Here is a 20,127-nt window from a genome sequence, read left to right as displayed (position 1 = left end):
GCCAACTATTCATATATAATTGAGCTCTTATAATTTTTCAAGTAAGTTTTACTTATCTTTTCCACTTTAGTTTTCTCTCCATCATACTGAAAATCCTGTATCCACTCTCTCTATACATCATACCCCCTGGAGTAACTTTCCCAAATGGCATCTTTAGCTTACTGTTGCTTCTCCTGGCAGTTTCTGTTCACTGGCATACCACTTTTTGTTTGTCGGTTTGTCTATTAAGAAGGCTCTATGTGAGTTCCCAAAGTCTAATAACTGGGTTGGCTAAAGATAAGGAATTTAAAAGGAGTCAGGAGAGCAAAGGTCAAAGTGGCCAGGGTGTGAAACCACAACAGTGCAGCTGCGTCCTTTACCTAGAGATATCATTTCCAGGCCTGTGACTCAGCTGGCTTTGACGGTCTTTATCAGCGGGGATTAACTTTGTTGCGTGATGTTCTTTCAGATGACTTGGGTAATTGAACTTCTACCTTTTATTTCTAGATCCCTCGTAGTTTATTTATGTATTGTGAAGCCACATAAATGTCTCAAAGTGAATTCACAAGGAGCTAGGGGGTCACTCTTAAGTGTTCCTCAGTCTTAAAAGTTGTTTTTTAAGGTGTGTTTGGAGAGGCAACATCATTTGTCTTCATCAGTGAGTTAACATGTCGTCAGAACCTTGGGACTGCTCTGAGAATCACAGCTCTCAGAAATGGGAGCAAAACAAAGTATAGTGGTTTAGGACTACCAAGTGAAGAACACACTGATGCCAAGTAAGGTAGACAACAGGGATTAATCAGTGCAATGGGGCCAAAATCAGCAACAATTAAAACCTGCTGACAAGCGGACATGAAAGAAACACTATTCTCCTGGTCACCAGGTCAAGCATTGAAGAGTAAGGAAGAACATAATGGTTTTTTATTCTCTTAGCAGCTGCTTTCATACAACTACTTGCAGTTGGGGTTGAGCCCTGAGAGGCCTAAGAAGATGATGCAGATCAGGCACTTTCCAGACTTTAATTTGTACCTGAATCACTACTGATCCCATTAAACTACAGATTTTGATTCAGTAGGTCTGGGGAGAGACCAGGAATCTGCAGTTCTAGCAAAATTCTGGGTGATGCCAGTACTGCCAGTATTGCTGGCATCCTTGAACCACATTCCAAGCAGCCAGGATTGAGAGCATTGGGGATGGGATCAGCTGTATGAGCAGGTGGGGAGACGAGGGAAAGATGAGACTGAGAGAGAGAAGAGGGGATAGATGTGGACTCTGATAAGGCAGGCAAGATGGGGAAGGCTCTACTCTTCATAATGTAGCACCCCTTCTCGTGACTTCCCACGTAGTCAGAAAGGTTTCGTAGATTGAAACTTATGTAGTGCTATTTGGTGTGCTTTTCCTGAAAATTGGTGAAGCAGCTGACATTTGCACCTAGGTTGGTGAGGGGTAGCACTGAGCATTTGACTAGATGCAGTACCAAATACAGAGCAGAACAGACGAAGCAAGGATTTGGGAAAGGATTCTGGACTCCGAAGGATTGTGAAATTAGAGGTTTGAACAAAGTTTACCTAAATCTCCTGGGAACCAGAAGGCCATAGCTGACATCGGGATTATAATAATATAATAATTATGATTAGTGTTTACCATATGCCAGACGTTATGTATCACATGAATTACCTTATTCATCCTGATAACTTGATAGCAACATAGGTATGACCCCATTTTATAAAGGAGGAAACTGAGGTAGTGCCATATCTAAATCTGTGTAGTCAGTAGGTTCCAGAGTGAGTATCTTAACCTTGGTCTGGCCGAATCAAAAGCAATTCCCATTCTTGTTTACTGAAGACAAGAAAGCTTGAAAGGAGAGGGGGAGAAATGTGAAACAGGTAAACTAAGGAAAAGTTGGGGAACAAATGATTCATGGAATGACAAAAGCACTGATCCTCATATTGTTCTGATATTTCCACCTATATTTGTTTGGACCGGAATGAGCTGACATTTTGAATTTTGACAGACTGCTGACGAATCATGCAGTACTACTCACTTACAGACAAATTTTAAAAGGTGAAATTCAGAGGTGAGAGCCACACTGAAATATAATTCCTAAGAGGATCTTTTTTCCACTAGCCTCAATCCCCTTGCATTGCTGACATTTAAGACCACCTTTTGGAAATTCCAGACAGAAGTAGCTTAGCTGCACTCTTTTACTTGGAAGTGTGAGTATAATTGCTCCAGGTACCCTTTCTACTTAATCCTTTTTTAATTTCAGCCTTTCCTTCAATTAACTCTGAGCCAACACTGTACTTGAAATATATGGATTTGGGGTTCATTTTATTCCCTTTGCAAATGTGAGTCCTTCAGATCACAAAGGAGAGGAGGGATCCACACTTTCTAATGAAAGAGACCTCTCTTACACTACAGACGTAGTCACTATCAGGAGAATGTTTAGGAAGGACTCCCAGCTATAACAACTTTGAGACTGTCTGTATTACATAAAATAAACACATGGGAGAGAATGCAACAATGCCAGTCATCACAGATGAAACGATTCTTGAGATGAGAAACTGACATGGCTGCAGTCTAATTTGGGAAGGGGGTGGTCTTAAGCAGGCATTTCTTGGGATTTTTCCATCTAGTCACAAGTGTCTTCATTCAAATGTCCAAGGGTAAAAATTCTCTATGAAAACTCACCAAGAAGTGGACAAAAGACGGCTTTAGACTCAAATCTAAAGTCACGGAGGAAGCTTAGCTAACAAGCTCCAAAGAGAGCCATGGAAATGGTGAACAATTTCCTGGGGTTACTCCTGATGGTGATGACTCCATCTCTACTCTCACTTTCCTTGCTTGTGTTTAAGTCAACACCCAAGTCATGATTCAACACTAATCCCCTTCAAACTCCACCAAGCATAAGCAAAACCTGCCCATCCTATGAACCAAAGTATTCAACTAGTCAGGGTAACTATTTCTGACACTTCCAGGGTTCCATTTTCCATTCAGTCCTCAGACATGGGGCACACCAGGAGAGATGTAGAAATGGCGTATCATGCCGATGGTGAGCAAGGATAACTGAAATGCCACCAGGGTGAGGATATGTTGGTAGGCAGGCACTTGCTTCAGGGTAACCAAAAGTTACAACTTACAGTCATAGAAACAAAAACACAAAAAGATTAAGATGAGGTGCTTGATGTGTTTACACCCCGTCATTTCTCCACAAAGCTCTAAGTGAATACAAATAAAATTCAAATATGGAGTAAGATTTGTGCCCATAAGTGATCATTGTTAAGGAAACAGATGCTTGAAAAAGATAGAAAAGACATTTAGAATTAGTCCCACTGGAAATATTCTAATTTTCCCTGTGTTCCCACCTCCTGGGCATCTGACTCACAATTCTTTCATTACGATAAACATATTTATTTTAAAACTAATCATCCATCATACCAGTGGCTTCTTGTGTTTTCACTTCCATGATTTATTTCTTTTCTTTGCGGACGAGTAAATTATTATAGTCATAGGTACTACCATGAAACAACAATTAATTTGAAGTCAAGTTAACTTGAAACCTAGTCAACACACAACGTGAATAGTGTATGTGCTATTATTGACACACATTAAACTGATTCAACAATATCATATGTTTTTAGATTGGAAAAATATTAGAAAATGAAGGAATTCATAGTTTTTTTACATGTAAAATTCTTTATCAATTTTTTTGAAAAACAGAAATACCACTTTTACTCACAATTCTTATAATAACCTAAGCCAAGAACCTGCCACAATGCAACAACATATCTCAATACTGCAATACAGAATACACCCAAAACTGGAACTCTCGGACCTAGTCATTATTACAAATAGTAGGCAGGCCTCATTACATCATGGTTTCCCTCGTATCTGAATCCTTCCAGCATGGACTTCAAGAATGGAATTATAATAAAGAGAGTAAACCACTAAAGTGCTCTTCCTAATTTTTAAAGTATTTTGCCAACATTATTATCTGCTACACTAGAAAACGAGTTGGTGGATATTTCTAATGTTTTAATGATTGTTTCATCGTTATTCCGTCCATTCTATTTCTTCCTTTCTGAGCAAATAGGTCTAACCAGGGCATTTCTGGAAGTGATCCCAGTGCTGAAAGTCCTCAGCACAGGAGGACCTTTCTAGGATCTGGCAAAAGAAGTACAACTCAAAGAGCAGAGCCAAATGGCTCTGTCCTTGATGGATAGAGCCTACTCTTACATGGATGGTGACCTGGATTCAGAAAAACTAGAAGACACCTCCCCAGTGCCTACCTAAACAAGGGCGACAGGGCTGACATTGACCAGAGGCTGCTGGGACAGTGACAAGATTGGTGGCTTGAACAATGTGTGAGGTAGGCTGGGCTTATTCCTGAAAACAAAAAAATTATTTCTCCCTTCCTAACTGATTAAATCCCCTCTCGTTTCTTCTAAATGACTGAACCATAGTAGTTGTACCTTTCAACTGTTAAGCAAATGTAGAGATGGTGCCCTTATTGACAGACTGTGAGCAAATAACATGGCATTTACTCCTACTTATTCTCTTAAGACTCATCCATTCTGGAATGTGCTCCTCTTCCCCATCTTTTGTACACCCTCTACCTCCATCAGGACACTTTCCTATGTTTCTGATGAACTTCCCAATCTCTTCCAGCTGACATTACCTCCCATTGTTATCCTGTTTTTCCAGCCTGGTTCAAGCATGAGGCTAATATCTTCCTTTACTTCAGGGTCTAGGGATTGACTCTTTCCTGCCTTTCCCTGGCTGCACAACTTACACAGTCACCCGTCAGAATTCTGTGACTCCAATTTCCATGGGGCTCCTATGGGATAGAGTTTGGGTTCCTAGCCCTTGCCCCCCCATAGGCCCCAAGATAGGGGTGACCATGGTGACATGGTACCCCAGGCTAGGCTCAGATAAAAGAGGGGTGTTTGTATGATGTTATAATGCAGGGCCAGCAAAGTCATTGTTCCTAAGAGATCTCGAGTGAATTCTCCTTTAAATTCTAGCTTTCTTCAAAATTCACTGTAGGCTCATATAATTTTTCAGATATGTGTCTATTTCAATCCTTGTTTCTACCCCACTCCTAAACACACACATACATACACGCACACACACGCACACATGCCCACCTTAGTTGTCACCTCCCATCCTACTTCCAGCCAGATACCCTTTTTTTTGTAGGTTTTTATTCAATGTTTACTAACTGTTGGAATCCCCAATTTTACTTTTTCAATCTTTAGGGTAAATGCAGTTCCACTATCCCTTATTTGAAACCTTTGGGGCCATCTGTGTTGAGAATTCAGACTTTTTCAGATTTTGACGGCTACTATGGTGCATATACATAAATGAGACAACAACCAGCAGGATCTGTGGTTGCATAGTTACTCACACTGACTGGGATGAACCAAAACCAGAAATAGCCTCACATCAGTTTGAAATTGGTTTTTCCCCCCAGACAAGAGTCTGCTACAAACTTCTGAAAAGGAAAAAAACAAACAAACATACTTTTGTCTGGAGAGCCTTTTTGTATTTTTGAATTTGAGGAATAAGGATGGTTGATCTGTATTTTGTTTTGCAAATTCTACATATGATTCACAGAGGAATGGAGTATTTCAGAATTTGATTTTGTTGCTAAAAATGTTCTATACGTTCTAATTTTGGAGACAACAGAGAGACAATTTGTAGGTAGTACAAAGAAGGATGCGCCACTCAAATAAGCAGTTGAGAACAAGCCAGAAAAATTAAGCAAAGTGAATGGGGTGGTAGAAGTCAGGGTGGAGATGGAGGAGGAAGAAAACCCAAATTAGAGGGAAGAAAGATAACAAAAACTATTGGCCGAATGGAAACGGAATTTACTAAAGGGCAGGTTAATAGAATTTGGAGAAAAAAGATTTCTTTTTAACTTTGATGGTAGAGTCAAGAAATCTTATATATGATTTTCAAATGTGCATTCTAAACCCACAAACATAAATCCATCTTTAAAAAATATCACAAACTTGGTGGTCCCTTCTTAATCGTCCTGGTTTTTAATTTTGCAGAGTTCCATGAGAACTTTCTTTCCGAGAAGCATTCAGGCTTCTTTCTCCTTGGAAAGTTGGGAGGCCTGTTGGAAGCTGAGATTATGAAGCTCAGAGTGCCCTAGGCATTCTTAATTAAGGGCAGTAAATATCATGATTGAGAGGTAAGAGAAATTTGCCAGTTTTCTAATTTCCAAATATAAGAAAACCATGGGTTTTTATTTCAAATGGGGTTGGTTTTTGCTCTCATGTCATGTGACACTAACTCAATTGTTTCTTACATTCAAAATATTGCTTCGGTCAAAATGTAGTCTGTTGTAGGGAAAGATGTGGTTAGAAGGAACGAAATTGTTATCAACAAGAAGTATGAAATCCTTCAGTGTCAAATACAGTATTTGATTGAAAGAGCAGGCATTTCTTCCATTCTTCAGATTTTAACCACTATTTTGGTTCCTTACCAAATTTTCCAGATGGTGAAAGATCTGGGATAGCTCTACCTGCAATGATCTATTAATATATTTTTCTTTTATAGTAAAGTTAAGTCATCAAAGCGATATGAGAGAGAACGCCAATCACAAGTTGAAGTAGACAATTACAGAACCGCAAATTCAATTTCACGGAGTGTTTATTCTTCACGTATAGTAAAAAAAATAAAATAAATCCATGTCCTTAAGAACAGGGGCAAGGCCGTATTGAGCTGAAAATCCTTGTCCCAGAGCGCACAGTAGGTGCTCAATAAATATGCATAGCTTCATTAAAGAAACGCACTTTTCCTAATCCAGGCGCCAGGCTAGGTCTTGCGGCGCACAAAAACAGGTTAATGCCCAGAAAGGGATTCAGGTCCAACTTGGCATAGTGCACAGTCGAATGAATAGTTTTAGTCAGCACACAATCAAAGAACAGAGCAGCGGGAAAGTAAGGTTTACTTCACATTTTGCAGGAGTTCTTATTCGCATTTTGGCGCCTCGGTTCCCTTAGCAATCGCCCTTTATGGGGGGCGCAAAAGGAGGCGAGCCCAGAGAATGGAAGCGGCGGCAGGCTTGGAGGGAAAGTTAGGAAATAGAGAAAACGGAGGGGTTACTAGGTCTGAGACGGGGTCTGTCCTGGGTTTGAAAAGAGAGGATGAAAATGTTTTTTGCACTTTTCTCTTCCTTCCTCCAAATCTCCCAGCATGAGAAATCTGGGGATGGGGTTGGAGGTGGTATTACATCATTGAGAGAGAGAACCTCTCTTTGCTCCAACGGCCACAGCCCCGGAAACCTAGGAATCCACAGCTAACGTCTTCTAGAAAAGGACCCACCCCGGCTCACTGAGTAAAATGAACCCACGTGACGGAATTGGGGAGGGGGAAGCGACCCCGGAACGAGAGCGGCCAGGGGCGGGGCTCGGGGCCCCGCAGCTTCGAGGAATCGCCTCGCGCAGTAGGGAAGGGGCGGGGGGCTCGCCCTAGGCTCCGCGCACATAGTGCACGGGGCAAGAAGACTCGTGCCGCGAGCGGGGCAACACAGAAGAGGGACCTGCCCCGCATGCACGGGGTACGGGCAGGGCGGGCCGAGCCTCTCGCGCCAGAAGCCGGAGCCTGACACCGCCTGGGTGCGGACCCACCGCCCTCTCCCCCGCTCGGCACCGCCTCCTGCAGCCCGGGGAGGGGCCGGGGCGGAGCGAGCCGCGCTGCGCCGGGGCGGAGCGGGTCCCGGCAGAGCGCGGCGCGGGGCCGGTGGCGAAGGTCCGCGGCGGGATCGGCGTCGCTGCGGCTGCTCACGATCCCCCCCCGGCCGGCCGCCTTAGCAGATCCACCTGCTCGGCGCGGCGGAAGGGGTGCGAAGCCCCGAGGGAGCGAGTCCTCGCGCGCGGCGGCGCGGCTGCTTGGCTCCGGGGACGGTAGGGCTCCGGGCTCTCCGGACCCGCCTGGCGTCCTCGCCTCCGGCGGGGCCGACCGGCCGCGGCGCCCGGGCATGGCTTCGGCGGGCAGCGGCATGGAGGAGGTGCGCGTGTCGGTGCTGACCCCGCTGAAGCTGGTCGGGCTGGTGTGCATCTTCCTGGCGCTGTGTCTGGACCTGGGGGCCGTGCTGAGCCCCGCCTGGGTCACCGCCGACCACCAGTACTACCTGTCCCTCTGGGAGTCCTGCCGGAAGCCCGCCAGCTTGGACATCTGGCACTGCGAGTCCACGCTCAGCAGCGGTGAGAACCGGCGCGCCGCGCCCCCTGCCTCCCGCTCCGGCTGCCCGCGCCCCCCGCCCAGACGGCCACCCCCACCCCCACCCCCGGTGTCCCCTGCCCTTGTGCGCCTCCCTCCGTCCTGGCCACTCGCGGCTCCGGACTCCAGCCGCCTCCCTGCACCCAGCCCTCTCCTCTCCCCAGCCCTGGTCGCCATACCCAAGGCGCCGTCCCACGCCCTCTCCCTCCTCCCGCAGCCGTTCCTCGGGCCCTGGAGTAACCCGTTAGCTCTTTTGGGTGATTGTTATCACTTCAGGCGAGAAGCACGCGGCTGCGCTAAAAATGTAACGCCTTCCATACCCCGGTTAAAAAAGAAACAGGCTGAAATGCCCCAAGTCCACCAAGATGCTGTGGGCGCTGTGCGCAGTCCTCCCCACTCTCTTCGCCCTCCTCTCAAGGAGGAATTTGCCTGAGTTTACCTCTTCGTGCCCCCATTTCTGCCTGTTCTGCTCCACTTTCTCTGGGTTTTTCCCAGTGAGTTGCGGTTTGGATATTGTTTCTTTAAATGTTTGAGGGATGTGTGGAGGGTTGGGAGGGGGAAAGGCTTAATATCCTTTCCTTTTTTGGTGACACCGTCGTTGGCACTGTGTGTTGCCCTTCTTTCCCTCCTGCTCCAAGTACCTCCTCTGTCCTCCAGACCTTTCTCTTGTCCAAGAGCTGCTGCTCACGGATGCCTGGAACTTTATAGCTTATTCAGCTGAAGCAGGAAACTGCGAATGGATGGGGTGGAGGGTGGAGAAGAAGGTAGTCACTGGGGCTACTGGTCCCAGGGAGACTTAACAGCTTTACTCGCTCCTTGATCCCCCAGTTGCCTTCCCCTGCGCCCTACTTACGTACGCCCTTAGCAGAAATGTGCCAACTTCCGATTTCTTGCTGCGAACCGTTTTCCTCCCTAATCTCGATCCTTAAACTGCTGGTGTCAGTGCAGAGAAAGGGGGATAAAGGAAGAAGACCTGCCCGTTATTTTACACAGGTACACACTCGCACCCCTGAGAAAATGATTAAATTTCTTACTGACAGTTTCATGTCTTATCTGGGACTACTTATAAAGCTTTCCTGGAAACGTTTCAAGTTCAAAGAAAGTTGCAATCGCACAAAAAGCCGCAAAAATACGATTTACTTTTGTCTTCGGTTCCTTGTTATAATTAGTTCACTTGGTTAAGTTTCTTCCATAAATTTTATTTTCTGTTTACAAAAGGCTTTTTCTTTGATATTACCTCAAAATTCCCGTGGAAGGGTTTGTCTTTGTTGCCTAATTCACTGTGGGGGGGGGGGGCGGGTACTGGTTGGCAGCAGGAGGTCAGCATTTGGGTCTTTTAATTCTTTCAGGGTTGGTTGTTTACAACTAAAGATAAAGTAAATCGGCAAAATGCCTTTCTTCAGTAACCAGGGGATCCAAATAAACTTTGGAGAAAATATCTTTTCTTTCCCCTGTCCAATAGAAATGGAAATTTATGTAGGAATGCCAGCTTCAACATGTCTCCTTAGCAACGTGAATCTTTTGCCCCTTTCTCACTGTCTCCTGAAATAATAGCCTTCTGATTGTATAAAGACTTTTAAGATAGGTTAGAGAAACCAGCTTCCACTCCCATTTTCTTTTCAGGCTCGTATCCTTTTCTCTTGGCCAGGAATGTGGGGAGTGGGGAGAAGCCAGCGCTAGTTTGTTGAGCTGTACGCAGTGTTTGCTAATCTTTTCTTAATTGCCTCCGTACCCATTTATCTCAGCTTCTTTCCCTCCTTAGGCAAGGAAATAGGGAGATGGGAGCTTAATGCAAATTTAGTGATAATAGGACTCGGCAAGGTAAAAACGGATGCAGGTACGGTTTCCTATTTTTGTCCCCTAAACCTGTAATTCTACCCTATTGCTGAAACTTACACCACAGCATTTATTTCTACTTGGGCTCCTGAAAATCAGCCTTAGTTTTATATGCTTAAGGAATAGTTTTCATCCCAGAAAAAGAACAGTTTGGAAGCAAGTTGGGTAGGGGGTGTAAAGATGGTTTTGTTTGAGGCTATCTGGAACAAATTCTTGACTTTCTTTTACGTAGTAGCAGTTCATTTTTCCTCTCCAAGGTGGTGGTAGTTGTGCATGGGGGTTGGGGGGGGGGTAGATTGGACTTTGGGGAATGTGGGAAGAAAGGAAACAAAATATGGAAAATTGCTTTGTCTCCTCACTTTACAAAATGTGCTTTCTTAAAATGTTCTGTGGACTTGAAGCTTCTATCCACCAGTGTTTTGAAACGAAGGGGGAAGCTTGAATTGAAATGAGCAATGCTTTGCTTGTCTGTTCCAAAGGGCAGGCAGCTTTTCTCATTCTGTTTGCTGTGTAGAGTAGCTGAAAGCAGGGAGGGAAATGTCTTCTCTGAAGATTTTAAGAGATCCACTACATTGCCTCAAAATGAATTACCTCGGGAGGAAAAACAAGGACAGTTTTACTGAAGGCCCTTCACCGGGATCTTCAGGGCTTAATTAAGAGCCTTCCTCTTAATTAGAATTAAAACTGTCGTGAAGAGGCAAGCTTGTATTTACAGAAGGGAAATTTCAGGAATGTTTCTACTGACGACAGTATGCCCTACTTAGGCCTAGTTCCTACGGAAACTTTCCCCATAGCCATTATTTTTAAAGCTGCATTTTAATTTTGGTACTAGATATGCATCGTTTGCTGCTTATAACCTTTTTTATGGTTTTAAGCGAAAGCAGAACCATGCTTTTTGTGTTCCTGGTGTACTGAAGGTTGCGTCAGCACTTCTAGTACAAACCAGTAATCCGGGTGTCAGTCAACTAATGCTTTTCTCCCGTGTCCCAATTGAATGTATGGGGGACATTCCAGGCAGTCATTTTGAGCTATAAATTTTCCAAAAAAAAAACAAAAACAAATGAAAAAAAATGCTAATTGACTGTCATTCACGGTGGAAACCAAAATCATAATCAACATCATAATACAGGAAGTTTAGAATAGGTAGTACTCACATGGCTGCTGGCCACAGAATTTCTCAGGATAGTTTTCCCCACTACTGATTTTGGCAGTCTTTTCATAAATCTTCAATCTTACTTTTTAAAAATGATAGTAATGTTTTAGACCTTTGCTTAGTCACATTTAGTTTTGATAGCTTTTTTCAGAATATAGGTGTTAGGGTTTCACAGCCATAGCCATTACAAAGAGAATCCTTAGTGCAAATAGGATTACTCAAGTGTGTCCGGAATGCTGATGCCCTAAACTGGACATCAGACATGCTGTATAACCTCTAGGGTGATGTTATGTGTCTTTAAAATTTCTAAATATGTAGCTATTTCATATAAAGCAGATTGCTTTTTTGATGTCTGTTTGATTTATTGACTAAGCAAAAAAGCAAGGACATGCAGATGGCCAAATGAACACATTTTACTGAGAGTAATTTTGGAGCATAACAAGTATGTTTATCTATCTTTACATCCGCAAAGTCTATCCATCTTTTCCATCCACGAAATACTTGATGAAGTAATTAGTGCCTTTTTCAAGGAATATTGGTAGCATGGTTCGAGCACTGTCCTAAAAATAGCTGCATTTGTAACATGAGTCACTGGCAGTTTTGAAATGGCAGTGCACGGTATGCTAATAGCAGGTGAATATTATTTTCAGTTGACAAGAAGTTCTTTTAAGAGTGCTTTATAGGTAGCTCATTTTTTTTTTTAACTGTAGCCTAAAAATCCACTTTGGAAGGCACTACAAGAAACCCTGTTTTAGATGGTAAAGATAAACTGAACTGCCTAAACCCCTGCAGATTTTAGGAAATATGAGATACAGTGATTCTGAGTTCAGAACTGTATGATCTGTGCACATTTTGAATCCATACCTCAATTGAGAAACAGAATTTCATTGGGACGGGATCTACTCCAGGGAACCTTCAGCTTGTTGCATGAAATGAGGTGATAGTGATGCATGTTTACAAATAGCTCAGCAAGCCTGTCAGGACAGTTACACCCTCCTCTGGCTTCCTGAAAAAAGAGCGTAAACAGAACAAATGCAGTTTTATTTAACCTACACAGTGTAGACAGGTGGAAAATTATACAAAGAGTAACACTTAGCACCAAAACTTCCCCAGTTAATAAACCAGAGAAAACGAAGTCTAATTTATTTCAAGATCTTTATGATGATTTTCTTCTAATGTCTCCTAAGATTTTCAAGTTCCCCAGATTGACTTTTACAAAGGGCATTTTAATTTGTGGGCCGATATAATTCTACTTTTGCTCACATTTATAGAATGCTTGTAATCTCCAGGGAGCCATTTAGATCAATCTTTGTCAGCTAAGGGATTTGATGAGTGTGTGAGAAGCCTGGTCTTTCATAAAACATTTCAAGACAAAACCAACACAAAAGCGTATCTCCAGCAATAGATTTTGCTTGCTGTCAGGAATACATTGTAGGAGTTTCTTTCCAGTTTCTGTTTAACAGTAAGGCCACTTGGTGAGACCATAGATACACCCAGTGCTACTAGATATGTCAGTGAAAAGGACTGTAGATGCCTGAAAATAAGTCTCTGGAATATATTACCTAAATACCACAGTAAAATTCTATGAACTTTGCTAAATTATAACATAATCCTGTAGAAGGCAGAACTGTGGACAGTACATGAGGTTTTGGATTCAAAGAGCTCTGAACTTCACCACTTACAATTGTGTGACCTCATACAACTTCCTTAGTCTTCAAATGGTTTGTCATGAAGATTAAATATACAAAAGTACCTGCTTATTAAGGTTGTGTTTCTTCCTCTATATATTCACAAAGACCAACCCATGAGGGGGAGGTGGGGGGGATGGGTGAAATAAATGGAGGGGGAAAACATTAGAATGTTTGATATCTTGATCCTGGTGATAGTTACATGTTAGTGGTGTAAAATAACAGCCATTTTAGAATGCTTATGACTTTTGTGGTCAGGGATTCAAACAGGGCATAGTGAGGATGGTTTGTCTCTGCTCCTGGGTATCTGGGACCATAGTCCAGAGTGACTTGAATGACTGGTGAACTGGAACATTTGGAACTGCAGGATCCACTTCCAAAGGTTTCACTGTGTTTGGCACCTTTGTGGAAATGGCCAGGAGGCTGGACTCAACTGGGTCTGACCTTTTTAGCATGGTGGTTCTATGATAGTTGGGCTTCTTACAGGATGAGTGCTTTTCTCCAGAGTGAGGTTCTAAGAGAACCAGGCTCTGTCTGAACTAGCCTGAGAAGGCACAGAGGAGCCATATGGCCAGCCCAGATTCCAGGGGAGGAGAACTGGACTCTACCTCTTGATGGAGTAGCAAGCAAGGTCACACTGCATGTAGACTAGGGGATGCTGTTGGGCCATGGTTGCAGCATATACTGTACCACACAGGAGTCTAGCTGCAAATCTATATTCTCAGTTTATTACCTTTGGAGAACAAAGACACCTTACAGCTTAACTTCTTTCCTTAAGAACTTTGAATTATGTAAACAATGTTTGGCTAGGGCAAAACTGCCCTCAACCAACATGTGGCTTTAATGATTGGTTCCTTGTATGGGATTACTTTGGATTTGGAATAAACTGTTGAATAATTTGGACTAACTGTAATCCGCTACTTCATGTTGCATGATAAAATTTTAGTCTTTCTTTAGAAAGTTGTGTATGAGTCTGATGAGATGTCTTCTTCGCACATGAACATTAAAATATTTTTTATTTCATTCTAGACAGGAGCCAAGTTCTGTGGTGCTAGAAAGGTATTAGAGAGCTGATTTCTGTTTGCTTGTTTTTTCTTTATTTTAATAACATCATTCTACTCCTGATAATTGCCATATATTGAATTGCAGAATCATAGTATATTTAGAGTAGGAATTAAAGAAAAATCTTTCCCAATCATTTATTGCATGGGTAAAAAAAATGAGACGAGACACAATGTTAAAAACTCAATAGAGAGATTGTATTTAGCTGTTGTATTTTTGTAGGGTAGGTTTTCAAAATTTCCTATAATAATCCCCTCTTGGTGTTTGAAGGATTGTTGAATACTATCATGTATGGAATTTAGGATAAAGAGGTTAAGGACTGTACATGAAATAGATGTCCACTTTTTATGAGATTATTTAATCACTCAAGATGTGATTTCACATAGAATTTAAAGTCTTCAAATAGACTCACATGTTGGTAAGTCCATTAAGTTTTAGATGTTAATTATCATCAAATTGACATTGTTAGTAGGACTAGTCCTTCAACATCAACAAACTTCTTTTTAAGTTTCTTCATAATAGGGTACTTTAAAACTTCAAACAACTGCTTAATTTTAAGTTCAAAATAATTTGAAAAGTATGTGGAACCCAGCCATGTAAACTTCTTAAATTGATTAAGTGAATATAAATTTCACTAGATTAACTCAGTACTCTGCATTTTGGCTTTATTTTTAAGAAAATAACATTTACTTATCAAAAGAGACTGAATTTTCCTTAAGCAGAATTTCATCCTCACATGTCAAAGGTACTTGACAGTTGAATCTTACCAGTCTTTTCAGATTATTGAGTATTGGATCAACTCCTATGAAAAAAAGGCAAGGACTCCTTACCTTATACATTTTCGCTCCCTATATCTGTGTGGGATTTTGAGACACTTGTAGGCTATCAGTTTGCTATTCCATTGCCTTTGACACCAAGGACGCCCATTAAAAAACAAAACAAAACAAAACAAAACAAAAACCCTACAAAAATGAGGCATCCGTAGTTTCCAAAGAACTAGGAAAAAATATATAGGAAACTGTTTTTGTCTCTGCCAGCTTTTTAACTGTTGTAAGATTTTAAATGATTGTGTAATGAGCAACATTTCAAGATAATATCACAAATATTGATTCTTTTTTCAAAATAGGTGTTCACTAGGCAAAAAAGATGTTAAAAAATAGATGTTGGGACCCGTGAGTCACATATTCTCTATGCATAGAAAGGCACACCCACAAAAGAAAGACTTCTATCAAAGGTGGTTTTATTGCTGTTATGTTTTAAAGTCCCGAAACAAAATGTTCATCTGCATGCTACCCTAGTGCTTTATGAATGCAACCCAGTGTCTGTTCTGAGCACCACTAGGTAACTTAAAGAGATAGAAGTGACCCATCCCCTCTTTCCTATCTTCTCACACGTACCCAAGGAGTTAACTTTACTGAAACATATTCACTGATTTCCTAGCAGGGAGTTGGCATTATCCTGGGACAAAGTCAACTAGTCAGTCTGTGTGCCAGGCACTGTAGTGGGAGGTCAAAGTAAGGTGATAAATGAAAACAGGCAGTTTCCATCAAACAAATTAATGAAATAATATATAAATACAAAGGTGCAGTAAAGAAGGAAATAAAAGTTTGCCTTCCACTGGGGGTAGAAGGGATCTCATGTAAAGAAGCTCGCTAACGGAACTGGTGGGTGCACTAGCTTACCAATTTTAGCTCCCCGTGTTTACTAAGGGGGGTGTCTTAATATGGATTGTGGGTGACTGGCTGACTGTCTTCTGTCTACTCTGATTATTATTAGCTACCCTAAACCCATCACAAAAGCTTTTTAGTTGCTAAGAGGAGGGTCACTCACTCCTAGTCCTGGTATGGGTTTTCCTCTTCCTGCTTTTCCCAATAACCAAGTTTTTCAAATGGTAACCCTTCTTAGGTTTTTTCCCAAAGAGTGGAGAAGGAACAATTTTCAGTGTTACAAATTCATCACTACTTTATAGAAATACTGTGATTAAAAATTACTATTGAGGAATGCCAGTACCCATTAGATAATATTAGTTACCATCAAATGCTAATGAAAGCTTTCTAATACAGAACATGGCAAGAAACAGCAGTCAGTAGTGATAATGGTGGCTTCCTTTTGGTCTCTATTCTGAAACATGCTTTAGTAGCAGGCTCTTTGCTAAGCACTATACATTTTTTTTTTTTAGGGGAGAGTTCCATATGTTACAGGATTTAGATGATAGATTACGTTTCCACTAAATTGTCTAAGATAGAATTCTGTGAAGAAACTAAAATGCCCCTTCATTTATTAAAGAAAAAGAGATGAATATTCTTCTCATATCAACACAAAACAAGACAAAAGGCTTGAATGAAATTGTAATGATTGAAAATTAACTTGCTTGGCACTTTCAGACAATTTTGGCAAAAGTGACCTGTACTTTGGTCATTGGAGTTGTTGCCTCACTTATTTGGATAATTAAATGGGGTCACTTATGTGCTTAAAATCAGGTTGGCGCTGTACTTTTGACACACATTTTATGGATAAATGGGCCTAAAGAGTAGGCCTGTGAGTTGTGTCACTGTCAATGTGATTAATGCAGGAGCTTCTGTAATACTGCACTTCACCATGCAGCACAGAGCACTGTGTCTATATTGTCAGTCATTTTATAAAAGACAAATAGGTTGCCCTAAATACTTGTTTGCACATGAAGAAAATTATTTTTGATGTTAGTTGTTTGTAAGAAGAGGTGGTCATTTTAATTACTAAAATTAGAATCCAGATTCTTCTTTTGACTGCCTTTGGTGTCTGTAACTCAAGGAATAGTGGAAAATTAATGCAATGCCGACAGATTGAGGTCAGAATGCAACTTGGCCAAGAAAACAAAGTTGAAACTGCCTCAATGATGGTTTTGGTTTTCCACTTCATGAGTCACATGCAGACTACTTGAAAAAGTTAAGTATATCATTTGGTACCTCTGGAAATACTTCAGTGGTTAAGTCTACAGTTACTTTCCTTTTACACAAGATAACAGCACTGTTTGAGTTCATTCTTCATATATGAGGATATGGACTTATTCTCTAAGCTCAGATGTAGGAAGCATTCATTTCAAAATAAGTTCTTAAATTACATTTGATGAAGATAATGAAATGCCATAATTCCTGAGCCAGTCAGGAAAAAGACACTGTCTTGGGGGAAGAGATGGCTATCTTGAGGAATAATAATCAGAGCTTTTCTTTTCCTTAAACAAATAGAAATCATCCAAACAGTTACAATTCCTGATGATAAAATACGCAACTGGTAATACTAAGTTCACTTTCTGAGTTCTCGCCAATATAACTCAAATAAATTTAAGTGTTTTGCTATACATATGTCCTACAGTGAATAAAGGTACTTAGAAGAACTGGATGGTTGCCGGGGATGAGTGAAATGGTCCAGTTCATGTGGGTGAATTAGGAAGAACCTGTGGATGATGTAGGGCGGTGTCCAGATAGGAAAGATCGCTCTTCAAGGGTGAATAGTGAATGATTTTGATTGCAGTTACGGATATCATCTTGGTTAATCCTTTCTTTTGGAGAATTCAGAGGTGAAAATATAAGTGCCTATCTGGCAAATTTGAATATGATTACAAAAGTTACTATAAGTCAGTATTTTATTTTGTGATGAGAATTACAGAAAAGAATCAGTCATTAAGACATTATTAGAATGCATTTAGGGAAATACTACGCACCTAAAGTATGGGAGTTGAATTTGTAAGGTTAAAAATCTGTTACTTCTTCTTTAATTACATCTAATTTCCTAGAAGAAGTGTGCTTAGGGATTTACATACAATAGAACTAATCATATAAACAGTACCTACAGAGGTAAATAAATTAACTAGTGTTTGACAAGTTAAAGGTTTTGAAATGAGATGGGTGGGGGAAAGCTATAGACACTGGTCTGGCACAATGACCTTGGCTCAAAAGTGTGGAAAATCTATTGTCATTAAGATTTTGTCTTTCCTGAAGCTTGGAACTAAATTTTGACCATGAATTCCCTAATGGAATGGAATTCTCCAATTTGGCAGTTAATAATGTGGCCATTAGAATTTTCATAATGCAATAGCAATTTCAGACCAGTCTCATGTATTAGACTGTAAAGTAAGTCAGCATAATTCTGCAGAATACTAAAGTGTTTTTAGACATTGGAAACTCTGGTACCGGCTGCTAAAAATACCTTGGAAGAGGACTTGAATTTAGTTCCTGGATTGCATATTAACACTGGACTTGATGTTATGACATAAGGACTGCTCAAATTTTATTCTGTAACTGCAGGGGAAAGTATAACTTTATATATTATATATATATTCATTCTTATTTTTTACTTTTTTTTCTGTTAGAGAAAGGACTAGTAGAGAAACACACACATCTTGAGTCTTGGCCTTCATACTTGGCAATTCTAATACCTCCAGTATTACTATGTCAATTTTGCCAAGATACGAGTAGTACTCCCCCACCCATGGGGATATGTTCAAAGACCCCCAGTGATGTCTGAAACATGAGATAATACCAAACCCCATATATAGTATATTTTTTCTATACATTCATACCTATGATAAAGTTTACTTCATAAATTATGCACAATAAGAGATGAATGATAACTAATAAGATACAACAATAATAATATATTGTAATGAAAGTTATGTGAATGTGGTTTCTCTCTCAAAATATCTTACTGTACTGTACTCACCCTTCTACTTATGTGATGATGTGAGATGAAAAAAATGCCTATGTGATGAGATGAAGTGAGGTGAACGATGTTAAGCATTGTGCCATAGTGTTAGGCTACTATGGGCCTTCTGACCATCTGGCAGAAGGAGGATCATCCGCTTCCTGACCTCTGTTAATCGTGGGTAACTGAAACCGTGGAAAGATAAACTGTGGATAAGGGGGCGACTACTGTACTTTCAAGTGGAACTTGACATATATAATAGCAGCCTTATTACAGGTCTGATTTCCAGATCCAAAACACTCTTCCCAGTCCATTAGAGTCCTTTTCAGTTTGTGGACCAAGGATGTATATTAGTTCCTCAAAACTGATTATCACTTTTCTCTCAGGGCTCAGAAAACAAACTCAGATTTCATACAAGCTAAACTGACATTGAACAATGACCAGTTTTAATTGTGCAGAGCATTACAATTTGTAAAACAGCACCATGGCCTTTGATGTTCTGCAGAGCTGGTTTATGTTCATTGTTTCACTATAGCATCAGTTTATCATTTATAGAAATTGTAAAACTAATGCACAGTAATAAATTTCTAAGGACTCTTTTAACACTTCATCTGACTAAATACTGTGAGGGCTATAAAACTGCGGGACTAAGATTGATAGAGAAATTAACCAATTATGAGAGCTTAAAATAGGTAATTTTTTTTAAGAAATGGGGCTGAAAATTGAGAATTTTATGACATTTTAATTTGTTATGCAAACACTCAGTGTGGGATAGTAAATATTTGTGGCTTGCAAACCATTTAATGGGAAAACCATTAGTGTAGAGACAAGTTTTCTGTTCATTTATTATAATTTTGCTATAAAATTGCCCAAAGAATATGATACATAACAAGACATTTTATGTGTATGTATTCTTATTAAATCTATGTTTGGTAGGTAAATAAATACCTGTGAAAACATGGAGCCCAGCCTATTATTTTAATGGCCTTTAATAGGTATCTGTAGAATGGATTTTTCACTTTTTTTAAAAATTCCTCATTCCTAGTCCTGTTCAGTAAGAAAGAGGCAAATAGTGTCAGGCTGATCTACATAAGTCCCTGACTTTAGCTCACCTGCAAGGCAGGCCTTAATACCTGGATAGTGGATTTCTAGCTGTTTACTGAAATGATGCCACAAGCACTGTTGTCAGCTCCAGAACACCTGGTGCTGAACTTCGAAAAGTGCCGCGGGCCTGTGTGACTGTGGTAGTCATCAAACCACTTTTTCAACTGCCTGATGGATGTTCAACTGGTTAGCAAGTTAAGCTTTGGTTCTGGGCAGCTGCCTGAGGGACTCATTCCAAATGAATATAATGACAACAATCCCCAAACTTGGCACCTTCTGCCAGATATGTAGCCACAATCTAAGCTCCAGCGTCTGGCAAAGACAGTGGCGACATGGCCCAGTTCTAGTCTCTTGGAAAATAAAATGGCTTTTCCATTTGAGCAGACATATCTA

General features: G+C 40.9%; 1 protein-coding gene across 1 annotated transcript in view; it reads left to right on the top strand.

Moving 5' to 3' along the window:
• The first annotated feature begins 7,694 nt into the window (after positions 1-7,694).
• Positions 7,695-20,127, top strand: part of LOC108397665 (transmembrane protein 47) — a 28,612-nt gene continuing 16,179 nt past the window's right edge. Inside the window, exon 1 of the mRNA XM_036992419.2 lies at positions 7,695-8,195. Coding sequence (XP_036848314.1) covers positions 7,970-8,195 — 226 coding nt within the window. The 5' untranslated portion in view covers positions 7,695-7,969. The remainder of the gene's footprint in view (positions 8,196-20,127) is intronic.

Source organism: Manis javanica, chromosome X (assembly GCF_040802235.1).
Source record: "Manis javanica isolate MJ-LG chromosome X, MJ_LKY, whole genome shotgun sequence".
Taxonomy (NCBI): domain Eukaryota; kingdom Metazoa; phylum Chordata; class Mammalia; order Pholidota; family Manidae; genus Manis; species Manis javanica.
This window is presented reverse-complemented; position numbering and strand designations above follow the sequence as displayed.